The 24,141-nt window shown below is 38.5% G+C and overlaps 1 protein-coding gene across 11 annotated transcripts in view; it reads right to left on the reverse strand.

Moving 5' to 3' along the window:
• The window catches only part of CFAP54 (cilia and flagella associated protein 54), a 313,162-nt gene that overhangs the window by 37,533 nt on the left and 251,488 nt on the right, over positions 1-24,141 (reverse strand). For 10 of the 11 annotated variants that reach the window (XM_044941473.2, XM_044941468.2, XM_044941474.2 and 7 more), the window contains one exon: positions 20,314-20,487. In XM_044941473.2, coding sequence (XP_044797408.2) covers positions 20,314-20,487 — 174 coding nt within the window. Of the gene's footprint in view, positions 1-516; positions 668-20,313; positions 20,488-24,141 lie in introns of all 11 variants that reach the window. The other variant, XR_006550483.2, reaches the window with a different exon arrangement.

A 24,141-nucleotide genomic window follows, 5' to 3' on the forward strand; every position in this document is an offset into this window, starting at 1 on the left:
CATGCTTTAGTAATTTACCTAATGTTTGAACTCTTGACAGTTCTTAGAGTCAGGCCTACACTCTATGGCACCTCTTTATAATGAATTTATAGAATTTGAGATTCAGAGAAACTTAGAGGTGGTCCGCTCTAAGTCCTTCATTTTAGATATAAGAAAGCTTCACCCCAGAGTTGATGATCAAAATTGACTAATTAAGTGCATTCATTTATCTCTGGTTCCTCTCAAGTCAAACTAAAGTGAGAGTAAAGGGATGTGGGAAATTCCCTTGCAGTCCAGTGGTTAGAATTCTGCACTTCCACCCCAGGTGGCATAGGTTCAATCCCTATGAGGGGTCAGGGAACTAAGATCCTGCAGTCTCCCAATATGAATTAAGAATAAAAAAAAATGTCTTAAAGTCATAAATTCACAAAGACAGAAGCAAAAGAGAAAATGAAGTAGATGAGAGACGGAAGCAACATTGTGAAATCACCTGGAAGAGCATAGCTGAGTCAGCAGAAAGGAAAGGTGGTGTCCTACCTGGCCTCAGAGGGGCTGCCGATGACAAGCATGACCAAGAACCTCAACAACTTCAGGAACAATCTCCCTCCCATCTCTTCTCTGAGTTCTTGCAACCAGGAGACTCCCTTCCTCCTTTTCTGCCTCGTCTACGCTGGCCAAACTTCTTTCACTGTTGAGGTTAAATCAGAGAAGATCTACGAGATGCAGACATAGGGAACAGAGTTGTGGACACAGTGAGGGAAGCAGAGGGTGGGATGAATTGAGAGAGTAGCACTGAAACATACGAATTACCGTATGTAAAATAGATAGCCAGTGGGAATTTGCTCTGTGATGCAGGGAGCTCAAATCAGGTTCTCTGTGACAGCCTAGAGGGGTGGAATGGTGTGGGTGGGAGGTTCAAGAGCGGGGAGACATATGTATACTTATGGCTGATTCATGTTGATGTATGGCAGAAACCAATACAATATTGTAAAACAGTTATCCTCCAATTAAAAATTTTAGAAAAAGAAGATCTATGCTCAGGAAGGACATTAGTCCAGGAATGAAATGCTGAATTGAAAACATTGATAAGTGAAAGTCCGTATTCTGAACAAGAGGCATCCCTTTATCCCACTCTAGCCCCTACCCAGAACGTAGAAAACCAAGTAGGAATCTAGAAGATCCTCTTTGGGAAAATTTATCAGATGAAGAGAAGAGAACTTCAGATCTAACATTTCAGGATCCTCCAATGAAATTGCTAGCTCAGCTACACTGCAGTGAGGCCAAAAGTCCACAAGCCTGACTAAATATGATTCTCATTTTCTCAAACATGAGTGAACAGCCAAGGGTCACTAGACATGAAATGAAAGGTAGAGACCAGAACTAATGTAATAAAGGGACTTGGAGAATCAGATACAGGACAGAGAGCAGAAGAAAATGTCAATGAAACCATAATTAATATCCTCAGACAGAAAAAGGCCAGGGTTGCATCTAAAAATTAGAACACAATGCTATTAAAATGGAACAGAGAATAAGCACTCTTAAATTTTAAAAAAATATATGATCATAACAACTAATCAATAAAAGATTACTGAAATACAAAGTTAAATACATCTCCCCCCAAATAAACCTAAATTTAAAAATATAAATGGTAGGGTCAGGGGAAGATGAGAAAAGTAAACACTCAATCTAATAGGCTCAATATCTGAATAACAGAAATTCCAAAAATTGCAGAGATCATTAGAAGGAGCAAATTATCAAAGAAACAAATCTACATGAACCAAAGAATAAACTTCATATATTGAAAGAGGCACCCTAAAGATCCAGAACAATACCCACACCAAGGTGCACCATGCAACTTTAGAACACAGGGGACAGAGGGGAGATCCCCAGAGTTTGCAGAGGAAAGACGTCACAAATAAAGAACTAGGAATCAGAATGGGAACAGAACTCTCAACAGCAAAGCAGAATTCCCAGAGGCAGTGAACAGTGAGTGCCTCCTACATTTTGAGGGAAAATAATTTTCAACCTAGAATTCTATGCCGAGACAACAGTGAATTAAGTATTAAAATGATTACCTTTGGTCAGGTATACAAGGTCTCTTTACTTCCTATGTAAGTGCAGGAATAATCTCAATCCATTGCCACCTTGGTAACCATCTCAGAGGACTGAAATCATGGAACTGTTCCTTGACCAAAGCTGAATGGAATGTACTAGCAAATAATTAACACAGCTCTTTTTTTGGGTGTGAAGCACACCAGGAGGCTGCCTGTGCCAGCTTACCAGCACTTTTTTTTTTTTTTTAAGAAAATACACATGTTGATTACTTACATCTGGAGTCTATTTTTATCATCACTTCTCTCATTGAGTCTGGCCCCACAGTCTGGTTTTGACTACATGATCAGAGACTTATCCTCTGATCATGATCTTCCCAAGTAAGACAGCAGCTTTCTTGAAACCAACATATCTCACCATATTTCAGTGGTTCATGACCCATAGATAGCATGTGTCCCGTGTAACTGAGAGAGGACCAGGCAGCTCCTCCTGGGTACCTGAGTCTCTCTAATGACTCTCTAATGGCTATCTGTGTTTTCTTCATCCTGCCATGCTTTATTCTTTGCTAGAGCCTTCCGTGGATGCAATCTGTGGAGTCTGGTGAGCTCTGAATTACCAGAACCTCCAGCACATTCTTTCTCGGGTAGATGGAAGATGTGTTCATTTAACATGAGAGAGCAAGCCAAGACAGAGAGAAACATGGGAATGAGGGAATCCAACTCAGAGAGGAAGGAATTATTAGGAGGATGGAGAATGGGCTCTGAAGATGATATTTGAGCCATGAAAGCAATTGGTCCAGTTTGAAGCATGTCTCGGAAGGAAAGAAAAAAGGAACTAAGAGACAAGTTCATGAGTTTGTCCACATGGAGAAGGACTGTATAGTTATTTGAAACCTTAGGAAAAATAAGAGATTCTAAAATACAGAGAATTCTAAGTGAAACAAAAGTGAGGCAGGTTTTTGTTAGTTTTTTTTTTTTTTTTTTTCCTGCAGGAAAGAAGACAAGAAAGGAAATAGTACCTTATTTGGCTCAGCAGTGAGTGACATTTACATAGTCATAACATAAACACTGACTATGCTTTAAGAATTGTGATAGGACTCAGTTAGGAGAATGTGCAGAGAAGAAGAGTGTGTAAGGCTGATCCCTTGAGAAATCATCACCTGAGCACATAATTTAGTTAAATGGGAGAAAGCAAAACAACCAAACAAAAACAGCTGAAAGAGTTTGCAGCAATTACATCTGAGGAGAGAGATTCAGGGAGAAGGAGAGCTAGACAGAGAATTGTTCTTTTTTTACTCATTAAAAATATTTGACTTTTCAAACTTTGGAAAATTTGACGAAACATTTCTGAAAAGAAAATGAAATGAATCCCAAAGAGATTAGCTCAAGATCTCCCAGTGCTTAGTGGTGTTTGCTCTCAGCCTGTGTTTGTTCACCTTGACTCCCAGGCTAGCATATAAAATCTCCGAGGACAGGAGTGATATCTTGTACTTCTTTAGCAGTGCTTACAGCATCTCCTTTAACTTTTATTTTATGTTGGAGTATGGCTGAACAACAGTGCTGTGAGAGTTTCAGGTGCACAGCAAGCAACTCAGTCATACACCTGCTACACGCTAACATCTTTATATTTCTGAAATTTCCATTAATCTGCTAAGAACTAGTCAAGTTCCCCAAGGCATGTTAGTTGGAATTTTTATTTATTTTTTATTTATTTTATTTTATTTTATTTTTAAACTTTACATAATTGTATTAGTTTTAAATTAAATTTTAATTTAAATTTTAAATAGAAGCTATGCCTTATATTTAACCCCTGATTATGGAAATGACACTCTCCCTCCTAAAACTGATACTTGTCAATGGTTTTGCAACACAATTTAAAGACTTCTTTAACTGAACTTAACTGAAGCCTGGCATAGATAATTGGATTCAAAATATAAAAGCCTAAAGTCAAAATTAACTTGAATAAAATAGGGCTGTAATTAAATAATAAAGCACTAAACTCACCGAGTTGTTGTGAGCCTGAGCTCTGGAGCCAGGGTGCCTGGGTTTGCCTCCACCACTTACTGGCTGTGTGATCTTGGGAAAACTATTAAAACATCATGCCTCTGTATTCTCATTTGCAAAGTAGAAGATATGGTAATCTTCATCCAACGGATCAATGTGAGGACTGAGTCAATGTGAATTGCTTTAAGTGGTATTTAGAGCATTATTGCTGTCATTTGTAGCCCCATGATCATCCCTGGCTCCTTAACCTGACCTGGATACCTCACTTTCCATATTCTCTTAGATCTGCTGCTAATCCCAAACCAGCTTCCCATCTGATCCCCCAGCCTGTTCTCATCTAATCCACTTAGTTTTCAGTTGAGAACAGTGTTTAGATCTATTCCCAACTTGTCTTTACCCTCAGGGATAAGTTATATCACCTTGCATATCCAGGACTGGATTCTTCAGGAGGTAATACACCCATGAAAAATTTTCCAGTGCTTCCTTATTCACTTCTGAAAAGACTTTTTCAATGAAAAAAAAGTGATGTGATTTTTTACAAACACTGAGGGATACTATATTTAAAATTGTCTTGTGTGTACATCATGATCAACTGAGATTTATCTCAGGGATGCAAGACAACTCAGTATTTGCAAATCAATCAATGTGATGCACCACATTAACAAACCGAAGAATAAAAATTACATGATTATCTCAATAGATGCGCAAAAAGTTTTTGACAAATTCAACATACATTTATGGTGAAAAAAAATTTCAACAGCATGAGTATAAAAGAGAACATACCTCAACAATATAATAAAGGCCATATATGACAAACTTACAAGTAACATCATGCTTTTCCTCTAAGTTCAGGAATAAGACAAGAATGCCCACTATGACCATTTTATTTAATATAGTGTTTGAAGTCCTAGGTACAGCAATCAGACAAGAAAAAAAGATAAATGGTATCCAAATTTTAGAGAAAGAAGTAAAATTGTCACTGTCTGAAGATGACATGATACTATATATAGAAATCCTAAAGACACCACAAGAAAAACTATTAGAACTAATATAAATGAAGTTCAATGAAGTTTCAGAATACAAAATTAATATCCAGAAATGTTGCATCTCTATACACTAACAATGAACTATCAGAAGGAGCAAAGAATCCCATTTACAATTTCATCAAAAAGAATAAAATACCTAGGAATAGATCTAACCAAGGAGGTAAAAGAAAGACCTGTACTCAGAAAACTGTAAGACATCAATAAAAAGAAACTGAAAACAACAGAAACAAATGGAGAGATATACTGTGTTCATGAACTGGAAGAATTAAAACTGTTAAAATGACCATATTTCCCAAGACAACCTACAGATTCAATGTAATCTCTATTGAAATACTAATGGAATTTTTTACAGAACTAGGACAAATGGGGAAACAATGGAAACAGTGAGAGATTTTATTTTGGGGGGGCTCCAAAATCACTGCAGATGGTGACTGCAGCCATGAAATTAAGACACTTGCTCCTTGGAAGAAGAGTTATGACCAACCTAGACAGCATATTAAAAAGCAGAGACATAACTTTACCAACATCTGTCTAGTCAAAGCTATAGTTTTTCTAGTAGTCATGTATGGATGTGAGAGTTGGACTATAAAGAAAGCTGAGCGCTGAAGAATTGATGCTTTTGAACTGTGGTATTGGAGAAGACTCTTGAGAGTCCCTTGGACTGCAAGGAGATCCAACCAGTCAATCCTAAAGGAAATCAGTCCTGAATATTCATTAAAGGACTGATGCTGAAGCTGAAACTCCAATACTCTGGCCACCTGATGTGAAGAACTGACTTAGTGGAAAAGACCCTGATGCTGGGTAAGATTGAAGGCGGGAGGAGAGGGGGGTGACAGAGGATGAGATGGTTAGATAGCATCACCAACACAATGGACATGAGTTTGAGTAGCCTTTGGGAGTTGGTGATGCACAGGGAAGCCTGGCATGCTGCAGTCCATGGGATTGCAGAGTTGGACATGATTGAGCAACTGAACTGAATCTTGATAAATAAGAACAAAGCTGGAGATATCATGCGCCCTGATTTCAAATCCTACTATAAAGCTGTATCAATCAAAACAGAATGGTACTGGCACAAAAACAGACATATAGATCAATGGAACAGAATAGAGAGCCCAGAAATAAACCCACACTTATATGGTTAATCATTCTACAACAGAAGGCAAGTATATACAATGGGAAAAAGACTACTTCTTCAATAAATGGTGTTCAGAAAACTGGACAACTACATGCAAAAGAATTAAACTGTACTACTCTCACACTATATATACAAATAAACTCAAACTCAAGTGGATTAAAGACTTAAATGTAAGACCTGAAACCATAAAACTTCTAGAAGAAAACATAGGTAATATGCTCTTTGATATTGGCCTTAGCAATATTTTTTTGAATCTGGCAAATTATATATCTGGTAAGATATTAGTATTCAAACTATCCAAAGAACTCATGCTACTCAACCTCAAAAAAAAAGCAACAAATTAGCAACCTTGTTAAAAACTGGACATCTGAGAGGATCTCAGACATGTTTTCAAAGAAGACACACTGATGGTCAACAGGCACGTGAAAAACTGCTCAGCATCAAAAACTTTTAGGGAAATGCAAATCAAAACCACAGAGAGATATCACCTCACACCTAAAAGGGCAGCTACTATAAAAAAGACAACAAATAACAAGCGTTGATGAAGATGTGGAGAAAAGGGAACACTGAAGCACTGCTGGTAGAAATGTAAACTGGTACAGCCACTATAGAAAACAATTTTTTTTAATTAAAGATAAGTTGACTCATTGGAAAAGACTCTGATGCTGGGAGGGATTGGGGGCAGGAGGAGAAGGGGACGACAGAGGATGAGATGGCTGGATGGCATCACTGACTCGATGAACATGAGTTGGAGTAGACTCCGGGAATTGGTGATGGACAGGGAGGCCTGGCGTGCTGCGATTCATGGGGTCGCAAAGAGTCAGACACGACTGAGTGACTGAACTGAACTGAACTGAAAGATAGATCTACCATAGCATCCAACAATCCCACCTCTGCAAAAAACACTAATTCAAAATTATATATATGCCAATGAAAATTATGTATTTCTCAGCCATAAAAATACTGAGATCTTGCCATTTGGGACAACATGGATAGACCTAGAGGGTATTATGCTAAGTGAAATGAGTCAGATGGAGAAAGACAAATATGACAAGATTTCATTTATATGTGGAATCTAAAAAACATGATGAAACATAACAAAACAGAAATAGATTCATAGATACAGAGAATAAACTTTTGGTCATCATAGGGGAGAGGGGTTGGGGGATGAGTGAAATAGTTGAGGGAGATTAACAGCTACAAACTTTCAGTTACAAAATAAATAAGTCACAGGGATATAATATACAACATAGGAAATATAGTCAATCATATTGTAACAACTTTGTATGGTGACAGATGGTAACTAGACTTTTCATGGTGATTATTTCGTGATGTATAAAAATATGCAATCATTATGCCAAAACTAATATTAGTTTTTAAAAACAAATATCACTTTTTAAAAAAATTGTCTTGTCCTTACAGCCCAGGAACAATGAAAGAAGAATCTACTTTCCACTTCCATTAGATCGAGCTGATTTGTAATTTCCTCATCTTGATATCTTAATCGCCCAACAAAATGCTTGGCACACAGTATGCACTCAATAAATGCTTTATTAATTAGTTAGCAAGCAATTAGTTATACACATTTTATATAGAAATTAATATTTAAAATGAAAAGACCTAGGTTTGCACTCTTATTTTTTGTCACTTATGAGTTGTGACATTGGTTATTTTACCCCTATGGAACTTTGTTCCTCATGTGTAAAATGAGAGTGTTGCTTAGGTATTCTAGTTTCCTTTCAGTTCTGACATGTGACTTGGGTGGGACCAAAAGAAATCAGAGGTTACCAGTGGAGCCCACTATATGAATTGGTAATAGAATACTTCTTGGAGAGTCATCTTTAGAGTATAAGTGCATTGGTATCACCAGTCTAGACCAGTGTTTCTCAAACTTGAAAGTGCATACATTTTAGAACGTGCAAGTAAAATGCATATTCTGATTCAGTGAGTCTAAAGTGAGATTCAAGATTCTGCATTTCTAATGAGCTTCCAGGGGTGCTGGTGGTATTGGTTCCTGACCACACTCTGCAAGGGCTAGGGACTATCAGATGCCAGTTCCTGCCTCACTTATCCAGCTTTTGTCTTCCCCAGTTCCCAGAAGCTGGAGGTAATCTTGGGCCCCATATGCAGGACCAACTCTAGTTAATCACTTAGGCAACAAGTCCCAGAATCTAGAAGACCTCAGGGGAGGTCCTGGGCATCTGTATGATCTTAGTTATAGCACTCCTAACATCCAAGTTAATAACATTGAGCTTCTGCTTTTATTAAGACTTGTTAGTTTTCCCAGGAATCCTAACTCATCCTTTACCATCCAGCTAGGCCTCAGCTTGTCTTGAATGCATAGCCTGTTTGTTTGGGACCCTGAAATAGTGTCTTGCTCTTCTTAGGGGTATAAAAACCTCCAAAAAAGAGCACTAGCTCTGTATTTCTTGTTCCCAGACTTGTTGGGCTTCTGAATAAATTTATCTCCAAGAACTATTTTAGCTCTGTACAAATCTGTGTTTTCACTTGCCAGATGGAGTCTGGCAAGCTTTGCCTGATCAGACTTCTTTAACTTGATCATGCTTGTCTGCCTACCACTTCCGTGGCCTCTGAAGAACATGCCTTGGGCTGTGCCTTCAACGCAATAGCCCCTGCAGTCGTTTGCATCCCTCCAACTTAGGTCTCAGGCCAAAAGGAAGGGCCAGCTACGGAAGCTTTATTGCCCCTCCCCTGCTCTGCTTGCTCTGGGTTGCATTCCTTAAGCCTTATCAAGTTATAAACATAACTCCAGTCTCATTCTGAACCTCAAATAGGCTGGCTTGTGAGCTAAAGCATTCTACTGGTTACCCTGGATGCTAGAAATAGCAAGAATATGAGGTGCTTTAAAGCTAAAGGCCCTAAAGTGTAATTTTGAGACAAATCTGGACCATCAAACCTTTGGTCATGGTTATAATTCCTTAAGGCTAAGCTGTAGTCTTCTGTCTAAATCAGCCATTCTTCACAACGCTTTTTAATGCCAGTGTCTGGGAGGTTCATTAGAATCATAAGCTCTGGCAGTCTCTTCAGTAATTGTCCTTAGGAGACACTGAAATGGTTCAAAAGATGCTTTGCTTGTAAAGAAGTTTCAAGGAATAACATGTGTGGTTCTATTATATTCTACTAAAGGTAATTCTGTTAAATAGGATAGTATAATTTATAATCCAGGGTTTCTGCATCCATGGATCCAACAACTTGCGAATCAAAAATATTTTTAAAAATTCAGGAAGTTTCAAAAACCAACATTTGAATTTGTCATGTTCTGGCAACTACCTACATAACATTTATATCATATTAGGTTTTATAAGTAATGGGGAGATGATTTAAAGTATACAGAAGATGTGTAGAGTGTATGTGCAAATGCTATGCCATTTTATGGGGCTTCCCAGGTGTTACTAGTGGTAAAGAACCTGCTTGCCAATTCAGGAGACCTAAGAAGTGTGGGTTCGATCCCTGGGTTGGGAAGATCTCCTGGAAAAGTGCATGGCAACCCACTCCAGTATTCTTGTCTGCAGAATCCCAGGGACAGAGGAGCCTGGTGGGGTACAGTCCATAGTGTTGCAAAGAGTCAGACACGACTGAAGCTACTTAGCACACATGCCTGCCATTTTATATAAAGGACTGGGCATCTCTGGATTTTGGTGGATATCTGAGGGGCTTCTGAACCAATCCCCTGTGGATACTGAGGGACAATTGTACCTATCCCATAGAGTTGTTGTGAAGTTAATGAAGTAGAATACCTGTATCATCTCGTGGGGTTTCATGAGCTTCACCCAGTTTTTCCTACATTAAACTCTACACTGAAGGCCTAAGATAATGAATAGATGAATGCTCACAAATAATACTTAAATTATCAAAAAAACTTCAGTGTTATCTTCTGAAAAAATAGACTCAGGTTTGAGAACATCTAGCTCTCCTAAATCAGCATTTCCTGATTATGTAGCTGAGATTTATGGCAGCCACTGCATCTTTTATCATGACCCAATACATACATACTTATTGTCAAAGGTGGAAAAAAATGTCCATGAACTAAGATAGGAAAACTGTGTGTTCTGTGTCTTTGCTTGTGGCTTATGAAAATTACTCAAGCAACCTGTTTAAATTAGAATTTGTTAGTTGGTGCTCCACTTCTAATCTCTGTCTGACACCAGTTCATGGGTCCATGCTAATTGTCAGATGTTATTGTTGATGCATAAAACCTTGTTATTCTAATTATTAGCCACAGATGCAGTCTTAGCATTAACTCCCCCAGATCATCCTGCCCTAGACTGATAGGGATGTGATATTTCTATGGCTTTGTGAAATGAACTTTATGCTTTGTTCCTCATTTTTTAAAACTAACTGTTGGGGTAAACAATCTGTTTCCCAACCATGCCATCCTTCTGTTTCCAAACCCTTTCTGAATGGAAATCCTCTTCTATCACTCTGTTGGTTCTCTTGTCAGCCAGTAAACAAATTCTTCAGAATGCCGAACATCAATCTAGAAATGCTCTTTTTAACAGAATCTATCCTGAAACAAATGTTTCAGAAAACACTTCCACTTACTGTATGTGGTGCATTCTGACACTGCCTTCTTATATTTAATTTCTTTAAAAAAAATATACCACTCATGACCCACTCACTATATTGACTCCATGACCCATGAGGATTCTTGGAATGGTGATTTGAAAACTACTGCACTAAATTCCCCCAAAAGAGACCACAGATTTTTTTATTTTAAAATGCATATGGAATATCTGGCAAGGATTGAACATGGAAAGGGTGGGAAGGCGAGTACTTTCAAAATATGATAAACAGTTTTAAATGTTTCTGGGAAGTGAGGTGTTACAGTTTCTCTTTTTTGTATAGGTAGGAGGGATATATAACAGACCCGGAGTTAGCCCTAGGTTGCCAGCCTAGAGACGCAGAATGGAAGGGCTGTTGGGAGAAGCTGTGCTTGAGAGTAAAGAAAGGGTGGGCTCTGGAGGTTTTACCATCTGACACAGGTCACATGAACCAAGGAGCAGCAGAAGCTACCAGAGGCACCGCTAGAGGGGACAGCACTCAAGAGCTGGGAAGTGCAGGAGCAGTCCATTGCAGGAGGCAAAAAAAAAAAAAAAAAAAGTTAAAAAGTGCTGAACAGGGCAAAAATATACAGGAAATGTTTCATGGGAAAGAGTCTGAGGCCCTTCTTAGAGACAGCAGAAATCAAAGGAATGCTATAGTGGAAGGTTCCTCTGCAAAAGGTGATAGTGACCAATTGTCCCATTTGTCAAAGCTTGACCCATCTTCAAGACTCTCCCAGAATTGGACTCAGTGTTCCGTCTCCAAAGAGTTCAGGCACTGATACTGAACTGCTCCCAAATGCTTGCCCACCTCTCCTCCTGCTCCTCAGTTAGCCCTATTGCAAACATCTATACACATGTAAGAACATAGACATGGATAAAGATATAGAATTAAAGAAAATAAACATTAAAATGAGTTATGCTTGTGATACAAATTTTTAAACAGCATTCAGAGAGGAATTAAGTTTTTTCTCCCATTTACTATACATTTCAGTTTTGCTGGTTACTCAGATTTTACTCTCTTTTCTGTACAACATTGGCACCTGAAGTATCTCTAGGGAAATATTGCTGGTACACTTTATTTTTTTTTTCTTTTCTGTTGCAACTCTCTCTTTTTTTTTTTAATTTTATTTTATTTTTAAACTTTACAATATTGTATTGGTTTTGCCAAATATCGAAATGAATCTGCCACAGGTATACATGTGTTCCCCATCCTGAACCCTCCTCCCTCCTCCCTCCCCATTCCATCCTTCTGGGTCGTCCCAGTGCACCAGCCCCAAGCATCCAGTATCGTGCATCAAACCTGGACTGGCGACTCGTTTCATATATGATATTATACCTATTTCAATGCCATTCTTCCAAATCATCCCACCCTCTCCCTCTCCCACAGAGTCCAAAAGACTGTTCTATACATCGGTGTCTCTTTTGCTGTCTCATATACAGGGTTATTGTTACCATCTTTCTAAATTCCATATATATGTGTTAGTATACTGTATTGGTGTTTTTCTTTCTGGCTTACTTCACTCTGGATAATAGGCTCCAGTTTCATCCACCTCATTAGAACTGATTCAAATGTATTCTTTTTAATGGCTGAGTAATACTCCATTGTGTATATGTACCACAGCTTTCTTGTCCATTCATCTGCTGATGGACATCTAGGTTGCTTCCATGTCCTGGCTATTATAAACAGTGCTGCAATGAATATTGGGGTACACATGTTTCTTTCAATTCTGGTTTCCTCGGTGTGTATGCCCAGCAGTGGGATTGCTGGATCATAAGGCAGTTCTATTTCCAGTTTGTTAAGGAATCTCCACACTGTTCTCCATAGTGGCTGTACTAGTTTGCATTCCCACCAACAGTGGAAGAGGGTTCCCTTTTCTCCACACCCTCTCCAGCATTTATTGCTTGTAGACTTTTGGATCGCAGCCATTCTGACTGGTGTGAAATGGTACCTCATGGTGCTTTTGATTTGCATTTCTCTGATAATGAGTGATGTTGAGCATCTTTTCATGTGTTTGTTAGCCATCTGTATGTCTTTTAAAAGGTGCTTTAAAAATGATGCTTACCGAGAGTATCATATGTATATTTGAAGTTATTAAACTTTAAAATAGTGTAATAATGTTAAAATTACATAATAATAAATAACAACTACTATTTAGGTTCAGTTCAGTTCAGTTGCTCAGTTGTGTCCAACTCTTTGCGACCCCATGAATTACAGCATGCCAGGCCTCCCTGTCCATCACCGACTCCCAGAGTTTACACAAACTCATGTCCATCAAGTCGGTGATGCCATCCAGCCATCTCATCCTCTGTCATCCCCTTCTCCTCCTGCCCCCAATCCCTCCCAGCATCAGTCTTTTTCAATGAGTCCACTCTTCGCATGAGGTGGCCCAAGTATTGGAGTTTCAGCTTCAGTATCAGTCCTTCCAATGAACACCCAGGACTGATCTCCTTTAGAATGGACTGGTTGGATCTCCTTGCAGTCCAAGGGACTCTCAAGAGTCTTCTCCAACACCACAGTTCAAAAGCATCAATTCTTCAGTGCTCAGCTTTCTTCACAGTCTAACTCTCACATCCATACATGATCACTGGAAAAACCATAGCCTTGACTAGACGGACCTTTGTTGGCAAAGTAATATCTCTGCTTTTCAATATGCTATCTAGGTTGGTCATAACTTTCCTTTCAAGGAGTAAGCATCTTTTAATTTCATGGCTGCAATTACCATCTGCAGTGATTTTGGAGCCCCAAAAAATAAAGTCTGACACTGTTTCCACTGTTTCCCCATCTATTTCCCATGAAGTGATGGCACCAGATGCCATGATCTTAGTTTTCTGAATGTTGAGCTTTAAGCCAACGTTTTCACTCTCCTCTTCTCTTTCACTTTCCTTTTTTTTTTTAGTTCCTCTTCACTTTCTGCCATAAGGGTAGTGTCATCTGCATATCTGAGGTTATTGATATTTCTCCCGGCAATCTTGATTCCAGTTTGTGCTTCTTCCAGCCCAGCGTTTCTCATGATGTACTCTGCATATAAGTTAGGTTACATTTACACAATTAGGGCTTTCCTGGTAGCTCAGACAATAAAGAACTCGCCTGCCAATGCAGGAGATATAAGAGACACAGGCTCGATCCCTGGGTCAGGAAGATCCCCTGGAGAAGGAATGGCAACACACTCCAGTATTCTCGCCCAGAGAATTCCATGGACAGAGGAGCCTGTGGTCTACAGTCAATGGGATCGCAAAGAGTTAGACACAACTGAGTGACTAACACGTTTACACAATTATCTCTGGGGTACTCATGATACAGAAAACTTATCTACCAAAGGTCACAAAATTACTAAGTATAATAACAGAACTGGGATTCAAGACAGGAGTTTGATCTGCCCCATTCTGAGGGCTCTAGAACCTGTGTTCTTAACCACTGCACTAATGAAAGCAAAATAAATAAAAAGAAGACCATTCCTAGTAAAACTGTGCAAAGACAGCCTCCAAAGTGGTTCATCAAAGAAGTCAGAATATTTTTTAAAGCAACAGCAATTTGACTCTTAAGAGCAACACTGGAAATGAGTAAGTAACATTTTCAATGTACTATAAGAGAATAATTTCCAAGCTTGAATTCTCTACTCCATAAAAATTTACTTCCTAGGTAATGTAAAACAATGACATTTGTCAGGCAAACAAAAATTGAGAGTGTTTGCCTCCAGAAGATGCTCACCAAAAGAAATTTCAAAATATATACTTCAACAGAAAGAAGTGATCTTAAATGGAAAGTCTAAAATGCAAGAGGGAATAGAAAGCAAAGCAAATGTTGAATACATATAAAATTCTAAAGGAAAATAACTCTTGTATAAAATAAAAATAATATTATCTTGGTTACTAAAAATAAAATGCACAATAATATAAGTCATTACAGGAATAAAGACATTATTCATTGACTTTAAAATTGATAAGTATGTATGTTGTCCCGAGGGGTAACCACTAAAAGCACAGCAAAAGCGTGCATAATTTCAAAATTCAGAGAGTAAAAATGAATGAGAAAAAATAATCAATCCCAAAATGAGAGAAAGACAGAAAACTGAGAGAAGTCATAGTTTAAAATAATATGGTAGATTTCAAAACAAATAGAGTAGTATTTATATTAACTGTGACTGAATTACCTTTGCTAGTCAAAATACAATGTTATCAGACTGCATTTTAAGATATCCAAGTATATATTCTTATTTAAAAATACAACTAAAACACAAGGACACAGAAGGGCTGAAAGCAAAAGGCTGGAAAAAGAAATATTGTGAAAATAATAACCATGGGAAAGTCATTTTCCTTTAGTAATATCAGACAAGGCAGACTTTATGAAGGAAAAAAGTATTCTTATGAAAAGGTCAGAAGTCACTTCAAAATGACAAAATACTGAAATCACCAAGAAGTCACAACGCTTGTCAACCTGATCGTACCTAAGAACAAAGCCTCCGATTACACAAAGCAAAATTTGACAGAACTACAAGAAAAAACCAAACAACAACAATCTCAGTGACAGAATTAAATGGTAAAATCTCCTGAACACATAGGTTTGAATTGTACAGGTCCTACTTTATGAGAATTTTTTTCAATAAATATGTACTATTATACTATTATACACAATCCATAGGTGGCTGAATCCACAAATGTGGATGTGGAACTGCTAAGTCACTTCAGTCGTGTTTGACTCTGTGCGACCCCATAGACAGCAGCCCACCAGGCTCCCCTGTTCCTGGGACTCTCCAGGCAAGAACACTGGAGTGGGTTGCCATTTCCTTCTCCAATGCATGAAAGGGAAAAGTGAAAGTGAAGTCACTCAGTCGTGTCCAACTCCCAGCGATCCCATGGACTACAGCCCACCAGGCTCCCCCGCCCATGGGATTCTCCAGGCAAGAGTACTGGAGTGGGTGCCATTGCCTTCTCCGTGGATGTGGAAAACCAACTGAAGAGTTACACATAGATTTTTCATCTGTGTGGAAGGCCAGCACCCTGACTCCTATGTTGTTCAAGGGTCAACAGTTCTTGATTTAAAAAAATAAGAAGCCAAACAAAAATAGAAAAGTCAGTAAGGATACAGAGTACCTGAATAAGACTACACAAACTGACCTATTGCACATATATCAACACTGCCTCAACAACTGAGGAGAGCACATTCTTTTTCAGAGCAATGGAATATTTACACAATAAACATTTCCTGGTGAAAAAACAAGTTTCAACAAATGTCAATCATATAGAATATTTTTTATTGACACAGAACAAAATAATCTAGGAATAAATAACAAAAGATAACTAGAAAAACTTCATATAGGTTGTAATTTCAGAAACATGTTGAAATGACTTGTAAGTCAAAGAAGAAATCATATTGGAAGTTTAACAAGTTATTTTTTTACTGAAAGATGATGACAATACTATAATAAAAATTTGTAGGATGAAGCCAAAACAAAATTTAGAGAGAAACTGATAGCCTTAAATGCATAGATTAAGAAAGAAAGGACTAAATATTGAGCTAAACATCTATCTCAAGAAGTCAGTTAGGAAAAGAAAACACATACACACATTAAAAAAAAAAAAACAGTAGAAGAAAGATATGTAGGATTAATGAAATAAAATTGATTAATGAGAAATCTCTGGTGACAATAACCAAGAAAAAATGCACCGATAAGCAATATAAAGTTTCAAAAGGGGCACTTCAGCTACAAATACACAGATTGGTTAAAAAGATAAGCACGAGTGCTTAGTCACTCAGTCGTGTCTGACTCTTTGCAACTCCATGGACGGTAGCCCACCAGACTCCTCTGTCCATAGGATTCTCCAGGCACAAATACTGGAGTGGGTAGCCATTGCCTTATCCAAAAAGATGAGACAAATTTTAAATAAAATGGAAAATTTCCTAGAAAAAGAAACTTTAGACAAAACTGACTCAAGAAGAAATAGAAAACCCTAATGTCACAGGGGTGACAGTTAAAATACTTAAAACTTGTTTTGACACATGCACTTACCATTAGAACAGATATTAGCCCAACCAGAACTGATACCAGCTCTGAAAACCAGCACGTTGTTAGTACTATTGCTTAAAGACTGCCTCTAACTATGGAGAATTATATCACTAGTCTTAAATTGCCTCACAACAAAAACATAAATGCTTTACTTTCATAAACTCTTAGCAAGTATCTGAGAAAAAGGGTTACTACAAACTTACAACCCTTTATTGTGTGGATTACAACAAACTGTGGAAAATTCTTAAAGAAATGGGAGAGATGTCTATTTAGTTCTTTGGCTCGTTTTTTGACTGGGTTGTTTATTTTTCTGGAATTGAGCTGCAGGAGTTGCTTGCTTAACAAACACATGAAAAGATGCTCAACATCACTCATTATCAGAGAAATGCAAATCAAAAGCACCATGAGGTACCATTTCACTCCAGTCAGAATGGCTGCAATCCAAAAGTCTACAAGCAATAAATGCTGGAGAGGGTGTGGAGAAAAGGGAACCCTCTTACACTGTTGGTGGGAATGCAAACTAGTACAGCCACTATGGAGAACAGTGTGGAGATTCCTTAAAAAACTGGAAATAGAACTGCCTTATGATCCAGCAATCCCACTGCTGGGCATACACACTGAGGAAACCAGAATTGAAAGAGACACAGGTACCCCAATGTTCATCGCAGCACTGTTTATAATAGCCAGGACATGGAAGCAACCTAGATGTCCATCAGCAGATGAATGGACAAGAAAGCTGTGGTACATATACACAATGGAGTATTACTCAGCCATTCAAAAGAATACATTTGAATCCGTTCTAATGAGGTAGATGAAACTGGAGCCTATTATACAGAGTGAAGTAAGCCAGAAAGGAAAACACCAATACAGTATACTAATGCATACATATGGAATTTATAAAGATGGTAATGATAACCCTGTATGCGAGACAGCAAAAGAGACACAGATGTATAGAACAGTCTTTTGGACTCTGTGGGAGAGGGAGAGGGTGGGATGATTTGGGAGAATGGCATTGAAACATGTAAAATACCATATATGAAACGAATCACCAGTCCAGGTTTGATGCAGGATACAGGATGCTTGGGGCTGGTGCACTGGTATGACCTAGAGGGATGTTACAGGGAGGGAGGAGGGAGGGGGGTTCAGAATGAGGAACACGTGTACACCCGTGGAAGATTCATGTTGATGTATGGCAAAACCAATACAATATTGTAAAGTAAAAAATAATAATAATAAATAAATGATAAATGGTTAAAAAAAAAAAGAAATGGGAATATGAGACCACCTTACCTGCCTTCTGAGAAATCTGTATGCAGGTCAAGAAACAACAGTTAGAGTCAGACATGGAACAACAGACTGGTTCCAAATTGGGAAAGGAATACGTCAAGTCTGTTTATTGTCACCCTGCTTATTTAACTTATATCCAGAGTTCATTATGAGAAATGCCTGGCTGGATGAAGCAAAAGCTGGAATCAAGATTGCCAGGAGAAATATCAATAACTTCAGATATGCAGATGACACTGCCTTTATGGCAGAAAGCGAAGAAGAACTAAAGAGCCTCTTGATAACGAGTCGCCAGTCCAGGTTTGATGCACAATACTCGATGCTTGGGGCTGGTGCACTGGGACGACCCAGAGGGAGGGTATGGGGAGGGAAGAGGGAGGAGGGTTCAGGATGGGGAGCACGGGTATACCTGTGGCAGATTCATTTTGATGTTTGACAAAACTAATACAATATTGTAAAGTTTAAAAATAAAATAAAATTAAAAAAAAAAGTGAAAGAGGAGAGTGAAAAAGTTGGTTTAAAACTCAACATTCAAAAAACTAAGATCATGGCATCCGGCCCCATCACTTCATGGCAAATAGATGGGGAAACAATGGAAACAGTGACAGACTTTATTTGGGGGGGCTCTAAAATCAGATGGTGACTGCAGCCATGAAATTAAAAGACACTTGCTCCTTGGAAGAAAAGCTATGACCCACAAGACAGCATATTAAAAAGCAGAGACATTACTTTACCAACAAAGGTCCATCTAGTCAAAACTATGGTTTTTCCAGTAGTCATGTATGGATGTAAGAGTTTGGCTATAAAGAAAGCTGAGCACCAAAGAACTGACACTTTTGAACTATGGTGTTAGAGAAGACTCTTGAGAGTCCCTTGGACAGCAAGGAGATCCAACCGGTCAATCCTAAAGGAAGTCAGTTCTGAATATTCATTGGAAGGACTAATGCTGAAGCTGAAACTCCAATACTTTGACCACCTGAAGCAAAGAACTCACTCATTGGAAAAGACTCTGATGCTGGGAAAAATTGAAGCCAGGAGGAGATGGGGACAACAGAGGATTAGATGGTTGGACGGCATCACCAACTCGATGGACATGAGTTTGAGCAAGTCTGGGAGTTGGTGATGGACAGGAAAGCTTGGCATGCTGCAGTCCATGGGGTAGCAAAGAGTTGGACACAGCTGAACGACTGAACTGAACCGAGTTCAGTGGTAAAGAATTCACCTACCATGCAGGAGATGCAAGAGTCTCTGGTTCGATCCCTGGGTCAGGAAGATCCCCTGGCAAAGGAAATGGCAACACACTCCAGCACTCTTGACTGGAGGATCCCCATAAACAAAGAAGCCTGGTGGGCTACAGTCCATGGGATGGCAAGAGTTAGACACAACTTAATTATATCACCATCACAAACTTACACAAACTTCACCATTGAACAGAAAACCATGATTTTATTTATCAGTGAATTTTATGAGCCTAACAAAAGCCTCATACAGAAAATATCTGACAAAGATAGCACAAAAAGGAAAAATTATAGCCCAACATTACTCTTGAGTGAAAGTCACTCAGTTGTGTCCAACTCTTCGCAACCCCATGGACTATACAGTCCATGGAATTCTCCAGGCCAGAATACTGGAGTGGGTAGCCTTTCCCTTCTCCACGGGATCTTCCCAACCCAGGGATCGAACCTAGGTCTCCCACATTGCAGGTGGATTCTGTACCAGCTGAACCACAAGGGAAGCCCCATTTCTCTTGAAAACAGTGGCAAAAATTCATTAGGAAACATTAGCCAGCTGAATGCAATAAAATTAATACATCATGGCCAATTTCAGGAGCACATGGTTGATTTAAAATATAAAATCAACTACCATATTAAAAGAGATCAGTCATAAAGTCATCTTAATAGATACAGTAAAATAGTCACGATAAAACTTTCTACCAAAGTGGAAGTATGAAAAAATCTCCTTAATGTAATAAAGGATAACTATAAGAAAACATTAAATGTCGCATATAATGGTGATACACTGAAAAGTCTCTTTTTAAGTTCAGGAAAAAAGAAAATGATCAACAGGAATCAGACATTCTCAAGATTTCTTAGTTACTTGCACTGTTATTGTACTAGACAATATAGATTCTAAATTGCTGGACATTTCTGTTTATATGATTAGAGGATATTCTCTACTCTTATAATGGCTCCGTTAAATTTTACATCCAAATGTAAGATTTAGCTTTGTAATTATGTTACATACCATAGGTTCTGTTTCCTTTGGAGGTTTTTCCAGGGGAGGAATGTACCACTGAAAACAAAGTTCTTTGTTTAAAGCTTGTGTTGCCACCACTGGTGGCACCACGTCTCCATACAGCGTGCTGGTAACGGTCTTTAATGATAAATCGGAGTATAGAGAAGCATCAGTTACTCCTGTCTGGGGAACAAAGAGAAACATTCACTTTATTGCTGGCAATGAATGTATTCAATATTTAAGACATTCATTCAATTTTCATTCAATAGTGACTATACTGGAAAACTCGGGGAATCATCCCAGCTTGCTTTATGGATGTAGGTCTTAAAAACCTCCCAATTACCACAGAGAAGACTCTTCTGTGGAAAAAAAATACACTTCAAAACCCAGTGGACTCAACAAATGTCTGCCACTTTGGTGAATATCCAAGAGTAATGATCTAGAGGAGAAATATCAGGGCTATCACTTCAGTCTCAAGATCACCATAGAGTCTAAGAACATCTACTTTTCTTCTGGTTTATTCATTGGTATATATATACTAAGGGTTTGGTTACAATTTATTATCTGCTTTCCAACAGCATTTTTTTTTGCAGTACCTTATGAAAAATTAGACACAGTTTTTGCTCTAAGAGGTCAAAATCCATTACTTTCATTCCCTCTTTAAATGAATATGGCTGGTTTGCAAGTTTAGTCTTGCTTAATCTGGGCCCTGCTCATTTGATAGAACTTCGTCACTGAATCAGGAGTTTTCAAGAAGCATAAATGTATAGACTGCAATTGGTGATTTCATAAAATATTTACTTAGTTCTTTAAGGTAGCTAAAAAACATAAAGCATGATTGCTGTTAATAAAAGTAGAGTCTAGCCAGAAAGATAATAATAATGATAATATCTCACTTCTAAAAAGGACTTTCTTCAGTGGAGTGTAAACTATTTTCAAAATTAAATTCTCATTATTCCCAAGATTACAGTGTGGTAACTGGAAAGCAATTCTTCTACTAAATCTTGACCTCCAAAGGCGTCTCAGTCTGGTGACCGAGGGGAACATGTCAGTGACTGTAAAGAAAGGCCTGGTGTTTCTGTAGGACTCTCTGCCTTCCATTTCTGAGCCTATTCAAGATACAACTGAAGACTGTCAATGCAAAGTCTTCAAAATAAAATAAAAAGAGAAATAAATACATTGACCTTTCTGGTTGTCTACTGATAAAAGAAAAAAATATGTCTTGACTGAAAGGTAATGCTAAAGGTGAAAACTATTTTAAAATGTCTAGAGACTATCATAAAAGGATATGATAAGCCAGAATCCTCATTTATTAGCACTAGGATACTAAAAGCATGACCAACATGCACAATAAATAAAATTATTAACTCTATGTCAGGCAGTTCACCAAAAAATCAGGTAAATGATTGATTCAGGAAAAATTGTTCATTTTTTTTTCATACTTGAGTGCCTTTCAGAGCTTCTGACAACTATTTTAGAAAAGAATTCATATTTAATAACTAGCTAAGTGGAGAAAAATAAAAAGTAAATACCTTCTATGTCAACATAGATATAGTGTTTATTCACATAATAGTGTAATAATAATGAACTGCAACAGAAATCAATATTAATATAGGCATTTAATTTTCTTTTCTCTTTTAAAAAACACAATATCTAATTCCTAATGGGATTAATTACATAAGCTAGCCAATGGGTTATACACCAGGTACTTTCAATATGTTTGATTTATTCTCTGAAAGGAATGAAACAACAGACCTACCAGAAGCACTCTTGCTCGTCATGTACTATAAACATCAAATCACTCTGCACTAATCAAATGTCTGACCTTACACAGTCTGTCATGGGCACACAGGCTAAACATGAATAACTCTGCATTGTGCACCATTTTAATCATGTCCTTTCTGGAATTTTTAATGTAATTTGTTTGGCGTCTTTGTTTTTCCATCATAAAGCTTCAATAGACTTGACGACAGGCAGACTCACAAAGCTGATGAGCATGACATGTATATATGATGGTTCTGGAAATGTATCTACTTCTTTGTGGGGGAGAAACAGGTTTAAGTACAAAATTATGGGAAGGGCTTGATTGAAATGGCCTCCTGAGTGATTAAAGGCTCAGAAATGTTATTATAAAAGTCAGCCAAGCTTGGAGTTTACTTTTTTAAAAATCCAAAAGGCTTTATGCTCGTTAGCTGTCTACCCCAGTGAAACGAACACATGATTAGGTGGCTTGCACCTGTCAGGCAAGCGACAGTGATCTCCAGGGCTGATTATTCTGGGAGTGTTCCACTAATTATATCAAGATAAAGAGCAAACACGGTGAAACAACTCTTTGACATCATTACTGTATTAGAAATACTGTATGTATTTACACTGTGTTCAAGGTTGTATGTTTGGAGCACCATCCTTAGGAACTGGGTAATGATAGGCTGCCCTTAATAATGCAATGCTCAGCAAAGCTCCTTTCAGAACAGTATTTAAGAAATCACATACATTAGTTTCCAAACTCTTATAAAGTATTCACAAGACTACATCCACTGAAACTATAGTTCTCAACTTTCTCATTCTCTCTCTTCTATTCCAAAACACCTGAGGTATCTGGGACACGTGGAAGGAATCCTCAAGGCAGTCTCAGGTCCTAGGAGGGGTGACTCAGACAGTTGTGTTAGGTGGAATGATCTGATCCTACTCTACTGGTTCCTGCCAGGTGGAGGGCCAGACATTAACAACACATCCCAGGCCTTTTCACCTTCTCTCTGCTCCTCTCCCTAGAGAGAGTTACTTGACCGGTATCTGAGAAAAAGAATTTTGGATATGCATAATTCTACCCTTCTTCCGAGCATATTGTTTTCAGGGAGTGAACATCCTCTGCTCCTTCATGCGACAGATTTTAAAGGGGTTTCTGGCCCCACAGGTTTTAAAGAGACCTGTAATGACCCCACTCTCCACCAAAACCCATCAGCCTGGACTGGTAGAACTGTCAACTTTGCTAATCACTACTAGGGAGACCATTTACCTGTAAATATAAACCATTTCCTACAGTATCAACACATGACTCATAAAGTAAGGTATTTTTTAATCTCAGTTGTCTTACTCTTTTATTTCTCAAATGACTTAGAATCTGAGACAGGAAATAGGGGCATTGAGTTTGGGGCATTCCAATACTTCCAGTATCTAGGAAGTAATCTGAAAAATCCTCCTGTGTGGATTGCAATACACTGCCATGGGGGCAATAACCCCAGTTGAGACTCACTTAACTGAATCCATAAATATTCCTTAGTGGGTCTTTCCACTCCTTTTTAAAATCACCCTCCTCTCTTGTTCCAAAGAATGATCTTTTTAAAATTTTATTATTTACCCCAAACACAAGGGTGAAAGTGAAAGACAAAGAGTCAGAGACAAAGACTATACATGGACTGCATAGTCCATGGGGTCACAAAGAGTCAGACATGTACAGTCCACGGAATTCTCCAGGTCAGAACACTGGGGTGGTGGCAGTTCCCTCCTCCAGGGGATCTTCCCAACCCAGGGATTGAACCCAGGTCTCCAGCACTGCAGGCGGATGCTTTACCAGCTGAGCCACAAGGAAGCCCAGGAATATTGGAGTGGGTAGCCTATCCCTCCTCCAGGGAGTCTTCCCCACCCAGGAATTGAACCGGGGTCTCCTGCATTGCAAGCAGATTCTTTACCAACTGAGCTATCAGGGAAGCCCTAAACATAAGGCTACTATACTCCAGTAGGATGAGCAAAGGTTCCCGTTGGGAACAAGACACATTTTCAGGTCACTTCTCTGGGACAGTTGACAACAGAAACATGAATGTGTCTGGTATGGGTATA

This window comes from Bubalus bubalis, chromosome 4, assembly GCF_019923935.1.
Source record: "Bubalus bubalis isolate 160015118507 breed Murrah chromosome 4, NDDB_SH_1, whole genome shotgun sequence".
NCBI classification, from domain to species: Eukaryota; Metazoa; Chordata; class Mammalia; order Artiodactyla; family Bovidae; genus Bubalus; species Bubalus bubalis.